This window comes from Cupressus sempervirens, chromosome 3 (genome assembly GCF_028749045.1).
Source record: "Cupressus sempervirens isolate cs-2001-9-10 chromosome 3, ASM2874904v1, whole genome shotgun sequence".
NCBI lineage: Eukaryota > Viridiplantae > Streptophyta > Pinopsida > Cupressales > Cupressaceae > Cupressus > Cupressus sempervirens.
This window is the reverse complement of record NC_143120.1, coordinates 969,766,511-969,785,106: the sequence shown is the minus strand read 5'-3', so window position 1 is coordinate 969,785,106 and position 18,596 is coordinate 969,766,511. Positions and strand designations below refer to the sequence as shown.

Sequence of the window (18,596 nt, the reverse complement as noted above, 5' to 3'; positions counted from 1 at the left end):
TATCCACCACAAGTCAAAATAACATAGATCTATTTGGCTAGCCTAATGGGATGTACAATGCAACAAAAAGTCTTGGCTCTTAAAAAAATCTCCTAAGGATTTGGAAGGAAAGTAATGCATTTGAAGCATGAAACCATGTGAAAACAACTTCCTCTAGATCTAAAATCATTTCCACAATCATCACACATAATCTCAAGTACTTAAACAATTTGAGTTGGACCCAAGAGATAATAATCTTGATGCTTGCCAACCAAGTGAAATTGAATAAAAGTTTGGACCTCTAAAACTCCTATATATGCTTCCCAAAATAACATCACAATAACCATATCAAGAAAATACTACCTTAAAGAAACTAAATACAAAGTAATTAATGAAGAGCATTCCTACAAATATGTACTCCATATCCATCAAGTAAATGTACATAATTTTATAACACATCTTCAATGGAAAACAATTTCATAAAAAATGATATATAGAATCCTTTGACATCTACTAACATCATACTCTAACTAAAACATGAAATATATCAACGCAACACAATTTAAACCAAAAAGTGAGACTTTGTTTGAAAATTTGTATGCTATGATAATCATATTTATTAATATATATGTACATATAGCTAAAATCATCAAAAAGATTAATTAAAGAACACTTTAGACATCTAAACATGCCTTATACATTCTAAAGATGTTCCTAGGGATACAAGCTTCAATACCTACACAAGTTCATCCTCATTTGGTATGGATTTAAGTTCATAACTAGAATTTATCGAGGCTGGATTTTGCAATGAAAATGGTAAAGAATTTATTCATGGCAATTCAGATTGTAGCATGAGTAAGATCATGATTGGACAATTCAAAAAGTTTGATTATATAAATTTGAGTCACTTTCAAATAGCCTCGTGTAATTTCAGAGTTGCAAAAATACATCAATGGGGTGAGGGGGGACACACACAGTATTAATTTCATAAGATTGCATAAGGGCTCCATAAGATCCAGACATAACTATCTCAAGGGATTAAGAAAAATAGTTATCAATTCCATCAAAGTAAACCTTCCAATTTCCAATATCAAATTCAATAACCTATTTCAGATTTATTTTCATCAAGACAAGTTGTGGCTTGAATATCTCTTTTGAAACTAGATTCTATGTGCAAAGAAATGGAAGAAATATAAAAAAATCAAATTATTTCCATACTTGGAGGTACTGGAAATAGTGAAAAGGATATGTGTTAACTATTAGTAAGTCTATTTGCAATAGTAACAATTTTTTGATGGTAATTTGGATGGGAATGTTATTGATTTCTCATTCTCAGTAGTTTGGCTTGAAACTTAGAAAGTAGAAAAATGTATACAGGGTGTGAGCTATCTTTGTGAGATTTAGAGACATGTCATTTTTCCTTTTTTTGGGCCCTAGATGAGCTTGGATGTGCACCCTGTAATGCACTTCTTGGGTGCATCTAGGGGGCATCTTCCTCCACATTTTCCTCGGCATCCTACTTCTAGGGAGTGCATTGGTAACTAAGTCAAATATGTATCCTACCAAGGTTTGAAAAATCAGCCTGGTAAAACTACACTTGGAAATGTCCATTCAGAAAACCTTCTAAAATGGGTTTTAATATCTTTCAAACCCTACTTATATGTGAATATTTGGGTAATTTGAATATTTTGGGAGTATGATGATGAAGGTAACAAGTATGATGATGAATGTATAATTTATATGCTTCTAAATTGTTTGTTTTCATACTACAATTACCAAGACTCTAAATAGAGGAATTGCAGAGTTAATTGTTATGTAAGTTGATATTGAGCCTCTTGAGATCCTTCTTCATCTACCATTGTTGGATGAGGATAAGGTACCTAACTTCTTTTTTTTTTTAAATGCGCCTCGTAAACTTTTTAACGTGACCGGTAGCGCTGGCGTGACACGCCCACCGGTACCACAAACGCTTTGACCTGGAGCTATGAACCAGTGAGGCCACAAACGGGGGACCTCATCCCCATGAGATTTGAACCTTGATGGCAAGGATAACAACGCAACAACTTAACCATCACAACATGCCACTATTGGCAAGGTACCTAACTTATTATAAAAGAATTATTTTAGTATATTTTATGGTTATGTTATTTGAATTCTATTGTTGGTTATGGAGACATCCATCTAAAATTTTGGTCATTTTGAACTTTACCTATGTGGAAACAATTTTTTGACTGGATATATTTTTTGCTCGTAATGTGTTCTATACATCTTGCAAAATGTGTCATATGTGTTTGTACCATCAAAATAGGCATTGGGTTGTGCATGTGGAGTTAATCACCCTGCCATTACGTGTTCTATGACAACTAATGAGATAAGGCAATTAAAGTCACGAATCCAACAGCTTAAGGTAAGGCTGATTTTTTATTTGACATATTTCAATGATGTTATAACATATGAATATTGGGGAGAGAATCTTTAAGAAACAAGAGCTCTTGACGAGCAATAGTCCCTGCCTTTTGGAAGAGAAGGAACCACTACTCATGAAACATGGAGTTTGACTAAAAAATTACAGAATTGAATAATGATAGTAATATCACAAGAATTTTTTTAGTTAAGCTTTTAATTTTGTCTTAACCTTATTTTTAGATAAAATCTAACCATTACTTTATTAAAAAAAATTATGATTTTAAAATTTTAAATAATGTAATACTTGTATTTTGAATTTTAAACTTGCACAAGCATCTAATTTCATAAATTGTAAATGTTAATTTCATAAATTGGAAGTGTTTATGTGGTGGAGAGTTTGAACTGACAATACTACCAACAAATCAAAAAATTCATAAGAAAATGTAAAATAAAAATGATTTAATAGTTTCAAATATTTATATTTAATCATTTGAAATATATATATATAGAGAGAGAGAATAAGGAAATTGCAAATATTTAATGTTTTATAATAGAAGATAATTTTTATATTTAATTGTATAGTTTAAAGTTCTATAATAAAAATATGTTTTAAAGTAAAAAAGCCAAACTTTGTGTTACAATTAAAACATTTTTAATCACTAAAAAATCAACATATAACATAAATTAATTAATTAATTTTTTATAATATTCAATAAATATATTTGAAAACCAATATTTTTGTGGAATTGAAGTACATAAAATTTGTTTATGTGCAAACTATAGAGGACTTATCCAAAGAAAAATTTAGTTTTTCACATTTAATTCGTTTTTCATTTCTAACATGTCTTAAAGAAAGAATTAATTGTCCAAAGCATACTTCTACAATATTCATTTATGTGCAAACTATAGAGGACTTATCCAAAGAAAAATTTAGTTTTTCACATTTAATTTGTTTTTCATTTCTAACATGTCTTAAAGAAGGAATTAATTGTCCAAAGCATACTTCTACAATATTCTTTAAAAATATTACTATTTTATTGTTAAGAATATTATAAAAAATTAATTAATTAATTTATGTGATATTGCAAAACAAAGTTTGACTTTTTACTTTAAAACATCTTTTTAATATACAACTTTAAAACCATACAATTAAATATAAAAATTATCTTAAAAAATGGTTCTATTATAAAACATTAATATAGATTCTAGGTTCAGGAATCAAAGTGGATGCCACTGACTAACAAATGACATCACAGCAATGCCTAATGTCTAGAATTTACATTGACAATGCCTTTGTTGCCTCAAACAAGTCAAAAGTGATAATATGCGAAAAAATTAAAAAATAATTCCCTTTTCTTTCATTATAAAACGTTTTCCGTATCTATAAAAATAATCGAACTGGTGACATTACACCAGTTATGCATGGTTACAAATTAAAAAGGTTACATGGGGCGTTTAAAACTAATCCTACAAGAGTGCCCATATAATGTGCATTGAAAAAAATCCAATCCTACTAAAATGCCCATAGAATATGCGGATTTGGAAAAAAAAAAAATGCCAGCCCACAAGTGAAAATAGCTCATATGCAAGCCGCACAAACTATGCAATGGCAACAATGTATATCAAAATCTTTGTCCATTTAAATGCTACTTAAGCTGCCCTCATCACTTTTCTTTGATAGAGACAAAATTGAATTGCTCCTCAGAAATTTTTTGAACCACTGAGCAGACATCTTCGGATATTTTTTCAAATTGTCTTTTATAGTCCACATAAAATAAGCCAAATCTGATAGTGTTTCCATAATTGAGTTCGAAGTCATCCAGCAGAGACCACACCATGTAACCTCTTACTGTGAAAAATCAAACTATTGCAGTCACTGATTATTAATCTCCTATCACAAATGATTATTTAACTGCTGAAAATAAATTCCCAGCTAATATCGAAAAATAACACAACTGCAACTTCACTTAAAATACGGAAAGAAATGCGCAACAGAATCAACACAATATTTTCGGACAAATTGTCCCTGGAAAAACCCCTAAGGGAAAACCAGTTCTACAGATGAGAAATTATATTAAACTTCAGCAAATCAAGAGATACAAAAATTCCTTGCCTCACACTGGCAGAACTCCGACAACCTCCTAATTTCTCCCGCTAATATTTCTCACTGCTATCCCTGCGCTAACACTGCGCCCTTGCTAACACTGCAAGACTGTTTGCTAACACTGCAAACTGCTTCACCAAAGCTTCTCGCTGTGCCCTTGCTAACACTGCAAGACTATTTGCTAACACTGCAAACTGCTTCACGAAAGCTTCTCCCTTGCTAACACTGCAAGACTGTTTGCTAACACTGCAAACTGCTTCTCCAAAAGCTTCCTTACTAATACTGCAAGACTGTTTGCTAACACTGCAAACTGCTTCTCCAAAAGCTTCCTGCCTTACTCTCCAAATGCCCCCTAGACCCCTTTTTATACTACTCCTGTTGGTAAACCAACGACCGAGGTTAAATCTAACCAATGGCTGAGATTAAGACAACTCAACAGCCAATAATAGAATTGGTTGCAAGGTGTCCAAAAGGGAATCTCTAAAATTAGTAAATAATAACTATTTACTAATTTTTGGCAAGTGGACAAACAGCTATCCAAACCACCCATAAATATAACCGCTATTCATAGATAAGGACGAACAGCTGTCCAAGCTACCCATAAATAGTGCTGCTATTTCCGGGTCAGAAATAATAGCTGTCCAACTAACAATAATTAACACTCCCTCTTAGCGAGGAAGCTGTTCTGCATGACACCCATCTTATCTCTGAAGAAGATAAATTTGGCCTTTCCCAAAGCCTTCGTTAGAATGTCTGCTACCTGCTCATCTGTAGGTATGTATTGTAGTCGAACAACTCTCCTTTGTACACAATCTCTGATGAAGTGATATCTGATATCTATATGTTTAGACCTATCATGAAACACTGGATTCTCAGACAACTTGATGCAACTCTGATTGTCACAATGTATCACAGTAGTCTCAACCTTCTGACCAAACAAGGCTAGTAACAACTTCCGAAGCCATATAGCTTCACATGTCGCCATGCTAGCTACTATGTATTCTGCTTCTGCTGAACTTAGAGCCACAGACCTCTGCTTCCTGCTAAACCAAGATACAACTCCTGATCCCAAGCTGAAACAACACCCTGAAGTGCTCCTTTTGTCTGTTGTACTTCCTGCCCAATCTGCGTCAGTATAGCCTATCAACCTGATACCTTCACCTCGAACATATCTGATCCCATACTCGACTGTACCACTCAAGTAACGTAGCACATGCTTAACCGCTATCCAATGCATTCTCTTTGGTTCAACCATGAACTGACTAAGAGAGTTTACTGCAAATGTTATATCTGGTCTAGTGTTGACCAAATACATAAGCGAACCAATCAACTGTCTATATAAAGTGGGATCTACATCCTTCTCCTTAGATGTATCGTCATGCTCTGTGTTCACCTCCGAAACACCTGTCACGGTCTCACGAAGCAATCTAAGTGCTCCATGATGAATATGGCCCAACCTCCTATGCCATAGCTCTCCAAGATCTCTAGGATTATTGTTGCTCATAAGTGCCTTAGGAGTATCAAACTGCAATCTATAAAGGCGACCACTCCTAACTCCAATAGTTATGGGTGATTTCCAATCCTTGTGCTTAATCAACACGTGTCCCTCTAAAGAGTACATTATACCCCCTATCCTATCCTGAAGAACAGATACAGAAATCAAATTCATACCTAAGCCTGGCACATATAACACATCATGAAAAGGAATTATCTTTCCATTCTCCCTCTGAAATTGAACAGTCCCTTTCCCAACAGGGTTGAGTTTGGACAAGTTTCCCATAGAAATCTGAATGTTGGTGTCCTCCTTGTAACTGGAGAAGTACTCTCCAACTCCTGTCATATGAAATGACGCCCCACTATCTATATACCAAACACACAGTGAGGTTGAGCTAACCATACAAGCTATGAGTGCAAACTCATCTTCCATTCTGCTGGAGAGTTCTTCTGCACTTGCTGAAGCTGCCACCTGCTTCTTACCCTTTTTCCTCTCTGGGCAATCACTGACATAGTGGCCAAACTCGTGACATCCAAAGCACTTAACCTTAGAAAGGTCCTTCTTCTTCTTTTCACTCTGTGAATTTGATCCTTTGCTAGATCCCTTCTTTGCTTTCCCTTTACCCGCTAGGGCAACGTTCTCTTGTTCCACCTCATTTTTTTGACTCTTGTTGGCCCCATTGACAAGACTTAGTCTAAACTCCTCCTGAGTGAAATCAGTCCATAGTCGATCCCAACTCGGTAAAGTATCTCGTCCACTGACAACTTGAACAAAGACACTCCATTGTTTAGTAAACCCATTTAGGGCTATTCTCACTAGCTCATCATCACTAGGGCTATCTCCAACAGCTGCTAACTCATCCTTGACAAGTCTGAGCCTGGTGAGGTAACTTGTGACGTCTTCTCCCTGATTCATCCGAGTATTCTTTAGCTTCTCTCTGAGAATCAACTTCCTGTTAGTGGTAGCATTCTGGTACAGATTTAGAATGGCGTCCCACATCTTCTTTGCTGTATCCAACTCCGAGATATGTGGAACAATATGATCCTTGACACCATCAAGGATAATCCTCCTCGCTTTGGCATCGTCCTTCCTATATGCTGCAAGTTGTGTTGCATCCGTTGGTACAGGTACACCACTGGTAGCATAATCCTTGATACCATTCTCTTCCAACAATAAAGAAATTCTGGCCTTCCAGACACCAAAATTTGAGGCACCATCCAATCTATCCTGATCTCTCAAACCAGCTGAAGCCATCTCAAGGGTTTAAAGCAATAATAAATCTAAAGAGATCAAAAAAAATTTCCTAGGGCAAAACTCTTCTACCCTTAACAATGCTCTGATACCATGTGAAAAATCAAACTATTGCAGTCACTGATTATTAATCTCCTATCACAAATGATTATTTAACTGCTGAAAATAAATTCCCAGCTAATATCGAAAAATAACACAACTGCAACTTCACTTAAAATACGGAAAGAAATGCGCAACAGAATCAACACAATATTTTCGGACAAATTGTCCCTGAAAAAACCCCTAAGGGAAAACCAATTCTACAGATGAGAAATTATATTAAACTTCAGCAAATCAAGAGATACAAAAATTCCTTGCCTCACACTGGCAGAACTCCGACAACCTCCTAATTTCTCCCGTTGATATTTCTCACTGCTATCCCTGCGCTAACATTGCGCCCTTGCTAACACTGCAAGACTGTTCGCTAACACTGCAAACTGCTTCACCAAAGCTTCTCGCTGTGCCCTTGCTAACACTGCAAGACTATTTGCTAACACTACAAACTGCTTCACGAAAGCTTCTCCCTTGCTAACACTGCAAGACTGTTTGCTAACACTGCAAACGGCTTCTCCAAAAGCTTCCTTGCTAATACTGCAAGACTATTTGCTAACACTGCAAACTGCTTCTCCAAAAGCTTCCTGCCTTACTCTCCAAATGTCCCCTAGACCCCTTTTTATACTACTCCTGTTGGTAAACCAACGACCGAGATTAAATCTAACCAATGGCTGAGATTAAGACAACTCAACAGCCAATAATAGAATTGGTTGCAAGGTGTCCAAAAGGGAATCTCTAAAATTAGTAAATAATAACTATTTACTAATTTTTGGCAAGTGGACAAACAGCTGTCCAAACCACCCATAAATACAACCGCTATTCATAAATAAGGACAAACAGCTGTCCAAGCTACCCATAAATAGTGTTGCTATTTCCGGGTCAAAAATAACAGTTGTCCAACTAACAATAATTAACACTTACATCAGCTCCATTCCTACAATTGAATTCAAATTTAATTTAATTGATTGAGCAGAATTTGAATTGTACTAAAATGGGTGATCAATCGGTTATTTCTTTTTATAAAAAATTAAAAGGACGTATTCTTGTGAATCGTAAATTTAGCAATCTAATGCAGAGAATTGCATACCTAATAATACCCTTTAACAAAGACTTCATGTATTCTTGATGATAATCAAGATGGTGTTTGTCTCCGAGTACTTGGTTGATAGACAGAGAATCGATTCTGGGTTCAAAAAATCCTGCTCAAATCAATGGAAATTGCTTTACTTTTGTATTTAATAAGTAGCAATTGCCAACGCATTGAAGATATAGCTAGATAAAATTAAAAAAAAATTTAAATTTCTAATCAAAGTTAATGTAGATGAATAAAAAATCAATCCAAATTATAAGCTTAAAAAACTATTCTTTGCATATCTAAAATCAATCTACCTTTTCTAGTCACTCTGCACTTTTTTAATACTACATTACTAATATCTATGTTTTCATCATTGAATCAACAAGTCAACCGAAGTTTGTTATTAATTTTACTTTATTCGATGGAAAATTGTTTGATAATTCATGAAGCCAGCCATTAAAAATATAATGATTTGGGTAAGAGAATTATATTCCAATTATGTACAAAGTATTTAAATAAATCAATCTTTATTATTTTAGAGGTTTTATATTAAATAATGTAAGATCAAATATTCGCATAGTATTAAAAAAAAAAAAAAAGGCTTCAAAAAGGTAAGTCAACTTTGATTGTTTAATACTTTTAATTTAAGAATCAAACGTTCTTATATGATGTTTAAACAGTCTGGACTTTAACTACCTTATGGACTTTCAGCATCATTTATGTACTCAAATTGACAATTGCCCACTGGCACAATTCAGTCTACCACAATAACTGGTGGATTGTTGTAAGTTACTCTGATGTAGTCAAGTACTTTTTGCATTCCATAGGGCATCACAAAAAATAGCTTCATTGCAGCCTGCAAAATACAAGATTAGAGACAAATTACTGCATGGAAACAGAGGATTAAACAGGGCATGATATTGGGGTTTCAGAAATTTACCTCTGGTCCAATGGGAACACCATCACGTCTATTTGTTAAAGTTTGAGAGACAAAATCAAGGGCCTCAGAAATTTCATTTATATTTGTGAATTGTATACTCAGATTGACCTTATATATAAAAATTTTACTGTATATATTCTTTCTGAGATTGATTGTATACTAACAAACAGAGCCAATAATCAAGAAGAGAGATAAGATAAGATAATATGAAGTTTGAACTGAACTTACACAATCCTTGAGTCTAACCATCCATCATAAAAGTCCTCGAGAGCCTGAAGCAGATCAAAATGGTAAAGTGTCACCAGGGGCTGAATCCCTATAATTGAACCCAGAAAGCAAGCTAATATCTCTAATAGATTGTGAAAATCTAATAGCTCTAATATTGACATGCTTATGATTGCTATAACTTTATAAAATTCTAAACACTAATTGATGCATCGTACTCAAAACATGCCAGTAGTTACCATGTTTGAGGAGCTCATCAATCTGTTTGTTGTAGTAATCCACTCCCTCTCTATTAACTTCACTGCTTCCATCTGTCACCAAATATCAATACCATAATAAGTTTTCACAATTCCACAAAAAATACTATGATTTGATTTTTCATACTACCCAAGGACTAAAACTGCTTTTCTTGATACCCAAATGATGTAATCTTTAAACGAATCAGTAATCTTTACTTGGGATAAGCCTAGACCAAGCGACAGAGAAGCGATAAGCATTCATTTCCATATCTGCCATCAGTTTTACATCCTCCAAGTAACGCTGATACTGGTCCATTGCCACATCTCCATTGCTACCATCATAAGTATTTCCTGTTCAGTCCATGATACACTAATTATAAACTTAAACAATTCTTTCAAAGAGTTCTGATAAACGGCCGCCCTTTAAATTCCTTGTCACCAAATCAGAATACCTGGTTTATGGCTGTATGCATCCCATATGCTTGGTCGACGCCCACCCTCTGCAACTGCTCCTTCATACTGTGAAGAAAAATTTAGAACATATTTCTATCATTTAATCTATGCTATCCCCGAAGAAAACAAAAATTGACTAAATCCTTTCATATATACCGTGAAGAAAACAAAAACCCACTTAAATAATTAAATCTATCATTTCAATCTGTGCTAAGCCTCAAGAAAACAAAATTCCACTCAAATCATTCAAGCTACTAGACCTCCATTCATATGTACTTTGAAGAAACATAAAACCCACTTAAACCGTTAAACCTTTCACTCAATCTGTGATAAGCCTCAAGAAAACAAAAAAACCACTCAAATCATTCAAGCTACTAGACCTAAATTCATATATAATTTGAAGAAAACAAAAACCCCCTTAAATCGTTAAACCTTTCATTCAATCTGTGATAAGCATGAAGAAAACAAAAAAACCACTGAATTCATTCAAACGACTAAACCTGCATTCATATGTACTGTGAAGAAAACAAATATCCACTGAAATCATTCAATCTGTTGGCCCTTTATATATAGACAAACATTTTCAAGAAAACAAAAACCCACTTAAACATTCAATCTATTGCACCTGTATTCATATATACTTTAAACAAAATGAAACCCACTTAAATCATTAAATCTGCTAGACCTACATTTATTAATATACAACTCAAAGAGCAGAAACCCACTTAAATCATTTAATATGTTAGACCTTAATTCATATATATACTTCTGAAGAAAGAAAAAGCCCAATTTATAAATATGTTTATATTCAAACATACATAAGCTTAACTTCCAAGAACATGCTTAAATCATTCGATCTGTAGATAGTTTTGAGAAAGAAAAAGCCCATTTTATACATATGTTCAAGTTCAAAACATAGAAAGCTTAGCTGCGAAGAATAGAAATGAATACTTGGTAAGCAGAAGAAGCAATCCCAAACAAGAAATCCTTGGGAAAATCCTCTCTTCTTATGGAAGAAAAACATAAATTACACTCACCAATTTCTCACCTTCCGACCCCCACAAAAGCTTTGACAGAAGCAGAGAGCAGCCAAAACCTTGCCAATCACTAAGGAATGGTTAGAAATGGCAAACTTAAATCCAGTTCTAATATTTAACCCTGGCTTTGAACGCTACATCTATGGAAGCCTGAGGATTTAAGGTGGGAATTAATAGTCATTATGAAGATAGTAGATATTCATTATGAAGACAGCTATTTTTCTCTCGAAACGTGGCTGCTTGTCATTATGAAGACAGTTGTTTTGCTCTCAAAACGTGGCTGCTTGTCCTTTCCATTTTCATTATTAATTTTTAATATAGAAAACAAATTAAACCACTAGGAAAATGCAGCCGACCAATAGGAAAAATCAAAAAATCTTATAAATTTCAAAATTAGACATATCAAATACTATCGACTATAGGATATGTTATTCTTTTCCGAAATTTGGATCGAGCGAGAAAAGTTTATAATTCATACGAAAACAATAGTCTCTGCCTTTTTAAAGGCAGGGACTAATAATAACAACTAATAATACCATGTTTAGAACTTTTGCAATTGATGTTTTGATTGTGGAAATTAGTTTAGTTTCTTTTTATTCTATCTTCTAAAAAATTATTCCCCTTTTGTAGGATTCCATCAAGAAGCTTCTTATCTAAAGTAGTTTTATACAAGATCAATAGTAGTACTCTTGCTTATTTTAATATTACCCACCTAGGTAGCACTGATGACATGGTTTGAAGGGCAAGCATTGATTGATGCCAATGTGACTTGTCCATTGAGAATATTAGTAGTGGCCGTGGAGGTTTTACTATGATTATGGAGAATTGTAGTAAGAAATTTTGATTGTAACTAGTACCTGTAATATTATTGCACAGTTGCACTAAATTTCATTTTTCTTGCTAAATTTTGCTTACCAAAAGTCCTGAAAAATACCATTGTTATAAATTATTGATACTCATAATATTCATTGGAATTCTTTTTAGTAGTTTCTTTTTAGATGTATGCTTTAATGTTCTAGTTGCTTGGAAATATGTGTGTTGATAATTTGAACTTAAGAAGATGGGATGGACTGTCATGAAGGAGGTTTTATATTCAAGTTAATCTTAACATAATATATGTTCTTAAATTTTAATGATGATAATAATCATATTCCATGGAAACATTGATATATATTGTTATTATTTTTATTTTTATTGCCTTCAATATTATTAGTAGAATGGTCTCATTTTCGGGTAAGTGAATGAAGAGGCCACAAAAGAAATTCAAACATGCTCTCTAGTTATTTTTACTAAAACTTTCCTTATGAATCTTGACAGCGTTCATCATTAGGAGTAAAGGCTGACCACTAAAGCACTTGGAGGGTTGGACCTAACCACCTTTCCCCGAACGGGTTGTAGTATTTTATTCCTTTTTTTTCTACATTAGCTTTAAAATTATTAACCATACAATGGGGCAAGAGTTGTACCAGGATCTCAAGTAGCATCTCTTTTTAGGTTAAATGTTATGAAATGTGATATGCCCAAACTAGTACTAAATTTGATATGTATATCAAATAATAATTATGTAGGAGCTATAAAAGCTTATACTTACAGTAGTACAGGAGCAAAATATAAATATGACACATGGATTTAGAATAGCATGACAATAATTGCAACAATTTCTAATATGAACATTTTGTGGTTACTATTTTGTGAAAAAAAATCTAACCAAATATATTCAGAGATGTGACTATTATATATTTAAGATATTTTGATAATGTTTCTTGGATATTCTTAGAGGAAGAAGCATTTTGATGGAATTATGAAAAGACTTCCAGGTCTATATTCAATGATATTTTGTTGAGAGTTATTAAGATTATTATTGTAATGTTAGTAACACAACATCTCTAAGAATTCCTAGATCATCCATGAAACAAATATACTCTAGAACATGTACCTTGTAACACATGTCCTTTGGTGAAGTGGGCTATCTTAGCTATCTAGGGACTACAAGATTATCAATGGAAAAAATACACCTATTTCAACATGAAATATGAAGAAAACAATGTTCTTAAATGATATGTGTGAAAAAATATTCATATTCATGTGGATACATGTGACAAAATATAACAAAAAAAAGTTCCAGACTTACAAAAGTGACATAATTTTTCCATCTTCTGTTGCATGTCATTTTTTCGTCACATCCAAAATAAGATTATGCCACTTTGAATCAAGAATGCACATGTAGTTGCATTCTATATGTATGGACAATAGCTGAAGCTAAAAAAATACACCATGTTTACATTTATTGAATAGGTCGATTAAGTTTTTAAATATATAGACCATCATGAATGTTAGAAATCTAACTACTATGGTTGAGACAATGCCCTCAACAAGCCAACACATAGAAAGTCTCAACTTGCTTGCATGTTGAGGACATTACTGTTGCCTATAAGAGTCAAAGTTATAATGTTTGTGATGGCCTATAACTTAAAATACTTAATTAAAGACCTCTAGAAAAAATGAAAACCTATTGCATTTTTCAGCTCCACCTGATGTCGTATGCATATGAATTGAGATTGCATATTGAACTAAGACCTCCTTCTGCATTGTCTAAAACCAAGAGATTGACACATTTAGTTGTCATGAAATCATAGGTTAATATTGAGCTTCACTTGGTTTTGATAATAGTTTAATATTCTCTACTAATCAGGGCCAACCACGTGAAGGTGGAAGCTCATTCCCCCCCCCCCCTGCCTAACATCTAGATTCCTCATTAACATCTAAAATTCATTCATTCTATTAATAAAATGTAGCATTCATGAATTATCACATGATAACATTCATTAACACATAAGTTTCATTAGAAAATTCACATTAACATTAAAACATATGATTCACATGAACATTCAATTGAACATAATTAAAACTACATCATCATCTTGCTCGATAGATTGAGCCTCAACATGCTCATTAGGAACAACCTCTACATCCCCTACAACTGCAATACAAGATGTTTTCTCAATCCCAACACATATTATAGTTAAATTTGTATTACTACACCAAATTAAAATTAAAATGTTTACTTGTATTAATAATTCAAAAATCAAAATTCGAATATAAAATATATACCTTCAGTACTACAATGCACTTTTGAATCGATGACTTCATGGTGCTCAGATGGTGTATCATGATTGGTCAATGTAAATAATTAGTGCATTTAACAACAATATATACATATAAATACAAGACAAATACTAAGAAATGTTAATCATTCATTTGAATACATATAAATATATTCACTTTAAAGTTTTAATATAATCAAATTTTCCTTACTTAAAACAAATATAACGACTTATATTTTTGGAACCTAATATCAAATACTGTAATTGTTAAACTATTCAATTTATAATTAAAATCAATTGGCTTATTTACCTCATCAATAGATCCAGTAGAAGAACCTTGTGCACTCATTTCTCAGAGTGGTTCAACCATGATTGTATATCCTTGTTTGTAGGTTATTTTCTTCATGCCCTCTTCATAAGTTATTATTTTAAACTCCAAGGCCTACATTTTTTTCTTGGCATTATAATTTTTTTTATAATCAATTTCATCAAGACCAATTTTTTTACAATTTATAAATACTTTTATATAATTTTTCATTTACTTATATACAATTCATGCAGTAAGTTTTGAATATCTACCCGAGTCAAGCTTGTGTTGCCCGTGTTTTTGCTTTCTTGATTTGATTGCTTTTAATGTCTTAGGAAACCTTTTTGAAGTTTGAAATATGTTAGATCACATAAGTATTAAGAGTACTTAGTACATAATTTTGTTCTTAATATTATGACATACTTTCTTTCCCCAGGTGGTACTATTTCTCCACCATGTCTTGCACTTTTCTCAATGGCATCCTTTTCAAAATTCCCCCACTCAAAAATAGGAATATAGGGGAGGGCGCTCATAATAAGGGTTGTGTTGCATTTGGGTCCTATATTTATTTCTAATATACTTCAAAGCTTGGCCCACTTTCTCAAGGAACCTAATTTTTTGAAAGAGGTTGGGTCCAAAAAGTGTTGTCATGGCATCAATGAGTTTATCCTTTAACTCTTTAGTTTGTAAATTCCACCTTTTAAGAAAAGAAAAAAAAAACTATTAGATTCATAAATGAATTTAATCTATCTTTTAATTTACTTGAAGAAATTGATCAAAGGAAACCTAATCTATCAATGAAATCCAAATATGATACACTATGTGTACGGTCGGCCCAAATATGCACAAACATTCATCATTAAGTTTTTCATAAAATAGATTATTCCCTACAAAATAATAATGGGATTAGTAGTTACTGTAAGGGAGTGCACAGGATGTTAGTGCATATGATTATGAGTATAAGATTGTATAGTAAAACAAAGGATCAATCTTCAAAGTACCTGGAAGTTGGGGTACTCTCAGAGGAAGTCCATCTTTATTTCTCATGATCAATTGATCACAATTCTTTGGTGTTCCCCTACGTCTAACATGGGTACATCCAGGAATGTCTTCATTGCCTCCTACATAAAATGAATCCAATATTACAAATTGCCCCCTAAGACATAATAGTTCAAGTGAAATAAACACATGAAAAATGAGAGAGAAAAAGAGGAATCCACTTACCAATATGCGTTGTCATCGCATCTGTGGCCATGCTAAATGTTGTCAACATTGCAATTGGTATTGCCTCTTCAATTCTGCTCCTCATAGCAAGTAGCACAGTGAATATAGGATCAATGCTAGGAGCTGAAAAATAAGATTGTTAGAGCATTAAAAAAACAAGATTGTTAGAGCTATTAAAAAAATTATTGTTTGAGAAAAACACAAGAGTAGGATAGAACATGTGATGTACTTGAACCACCTAAAGTATCATCATCTGGGGCATGGCCCTTTAAACTATTTAGCATCCTCTATAAAAATAACACATGCATTTTATTTAATGACATAAATAAAAGAGTATACTATAAAAATCATTATTAAACTTTTCTTATAATTAAAAACTACATTAATACTTACTATATAAGTCTGAACTAGGTGCATGAACTCATCCTCTCTCTATTGTATTTGAGGAGTCTGAAGTCAAATTGATGCCAATTGAATTAACACTCTTGATAGTGCAAAAAGGACCTTTTGCAATGAAGCCACAGAATCAGCAACTGATGCAAAATTAATAATGAATGGATCTTTCTCATCATGTAGCTCCTCATGGACTACCTATTCCTTTCCTTTTTCCTGATCAGCACTCGTTTGTGAGAACAATATTATTAGTTCTATATTTAAAATCAATCCAAAATAGTAGTGAAGAATAAAACATAATAAAAAATACACATCAACGTATTTCTTGTATCTAATTTGTACAAAAACAATGAGTAACTTTACCTATCAGGAAGAAGAAGTCTCATGAGAGTCATCTGGTTTTTAATCCATACTATAGCCTTGTATTTCAAAAAAAAAATCATTGAGACATGTTAAAATAGGTGTTATTATTCTAAGTTAGGAACAACAACAAAAAGTTAATGCTGTTTTGGATTCATTGATTGAAGTTGATTTTAAATGTGCATAGTACATACCACCTCACCCATATTAGTGGCTTTATTTGTATCTATGTGATTCAAATTGTAATCAATAAGAATCTCTTCACCTCCATGTATTGATTTTATCACATGTACAAATACATGATTTCCCTCGTGCGCCTCAAATATGCAATTGGTTCAGACTTAGTTGACGCAATTCATGTACTATTTATAAAACCTACAATATTTTGTAATTCTTTTGGCCTTCTATCAATGTATATAGCTATTGTTTTACTTTATTCACTAACTTTTTGCTATATATAATTTGTCACGAGTGCGTACCTACACATACCTTTTTTATATCTAACAATTCGCATCCAACTACTGTAATCATAGCAAGGTCTGACATACTCCATCAATTAAACAACCTTGTTGTAATAGACCTTTATTTAATCCATGGAAAATAGGCCCAAACCATATAATGAGGATGATGCTATGAGATATATCCTCTCTCCAACACAAAAATCAATGTTTATCAAAGGAAGTTCATCAAGGAACCATTTTTTTAGTAGATGTTTGTACCTAAAGGGCACATCAAAGTCTCCTTCTCTCTCATCATCATAAGAACATGACCCCCCTTGAGCAAGGAAAACTTTCATGCACTTAATGAATTTATTTCTGGTATTTTGACCTCAAGTCAATCTCCTTGATTTAAACATACTAAATGTCTCACTCTCTTCTTCTATTCCTACATTTTCCTCGCTCAAGGAAGACAAATCTGACAAAAACCTATTCACTATTAGTTGCACTCCACAAAATAAGAGAGATAGGTGGCAATGAGAGAGATATTTTACAAATGGTAAAAGACATTAATCTCTATGGGGTGTAATGACTTATACCTAATGATCCATGAGACTATGTGGGATGCTCATGAAAGGGCATCAAATTTCTACATATGTAAATCTATTTTCTTCTATTAGATAAAAAATTCATGATACATATACTTAAAATTACATTGAATATTAGCATCACATATTAATTTTAAACATTAAAAACATGAAAATTTAATCAAATTAATCATTGATCTATCAAGAACTCAATATTGAATATCATAGTCATTGATCACATAACTATACATTTCATTATTTTCATTGATAAGAAAACCCCCCTTCAATATTAGCTAATCAACCCCCTCCCATTGTCATTGATATTATTCTTCATCCATCTCATCATTAGGATCATCATCTTCATTGACATCATCACCACCACTATCATGTTTGTCTCTATCATTGTCATCATCGTTGTCATCATCATCATCCACCTCCTCGTCATCGTGATTAGTAGTAGCATCATTTGCATCGGGAGCATCATTGACTAACTCTTGATCGTGATCCACTTTTTCCTCTTCCTCGATATCTTCTTCTTCCATCGCATTATACTTTGTCGGCCTTCCTCTTGGATCATATCTAACAAAAAATGACCAACCCAATTTATGTGAAACCTCTGAGTAAAATACCTACTCACATTGGCTTGGAAGAACATAGGGATCATCCCCAACTTGCTCAAAAAACCTTGTATTAATCATTGGAAATTCATTCTCATGCTCAATAATAGTTCTATCAAGATCATTTTGATTGTGTCATAGTCTATACCATTTGACAACAAAGAGAACTACTTTGAAGGAATTAAAGTCACAGTCAAGTATATCAACAAAATTGCAATAGTTATCAATTTTGAGACTCTTGAGGATGTAAGTCATTTTTAGATGAAATAT

At 33.1% G+C, this 18,596-nt stretch overlaps 1 protein-coding gene across 1 annotated transcript; it reads right to left on the bottom strand.

The window, feature by feature from the left end:
• Window positions 1–8,244: 8,244 nt before the first annotated feature.
• On the bottom strand, window positions 8,245–18,251 carry LOC149569974 (uncharacterized). Its single transcript, XM_089817058.1, has 13 exons — window positions 18,078–18,251; window positions 16,162–16,219; window positions 15,933–16,055; window positions 12,213–12,220; window positions 11,309–11,431; window positions 10,260–10,326; window positions 10,024–10,158; window positions 9,808–9,879; window positions 9,574–9,659; window positions 9,344–9,502; window positions 9,100–9,259; window positions 8,416–8,527; window positions 8,245–8,262 (listed from the first exon to the last, which is right to left on the bottom strand). The coding sequence occupies exons 1-11, from the start codon at window positions 18,249–18,251 to the stop codon at window positions 9,158–9,160; spliced, it is 1,107 nt and encodes a 368-aa protein (XP_089673184.1). The 3' UTR covers window positions 8,245–8,262; window positions 8,416–8,527; window positions 9,100–9,157.
• Between the last annotated feature and the right edge of the window lie 345 nt (window positions 18,252–18,596).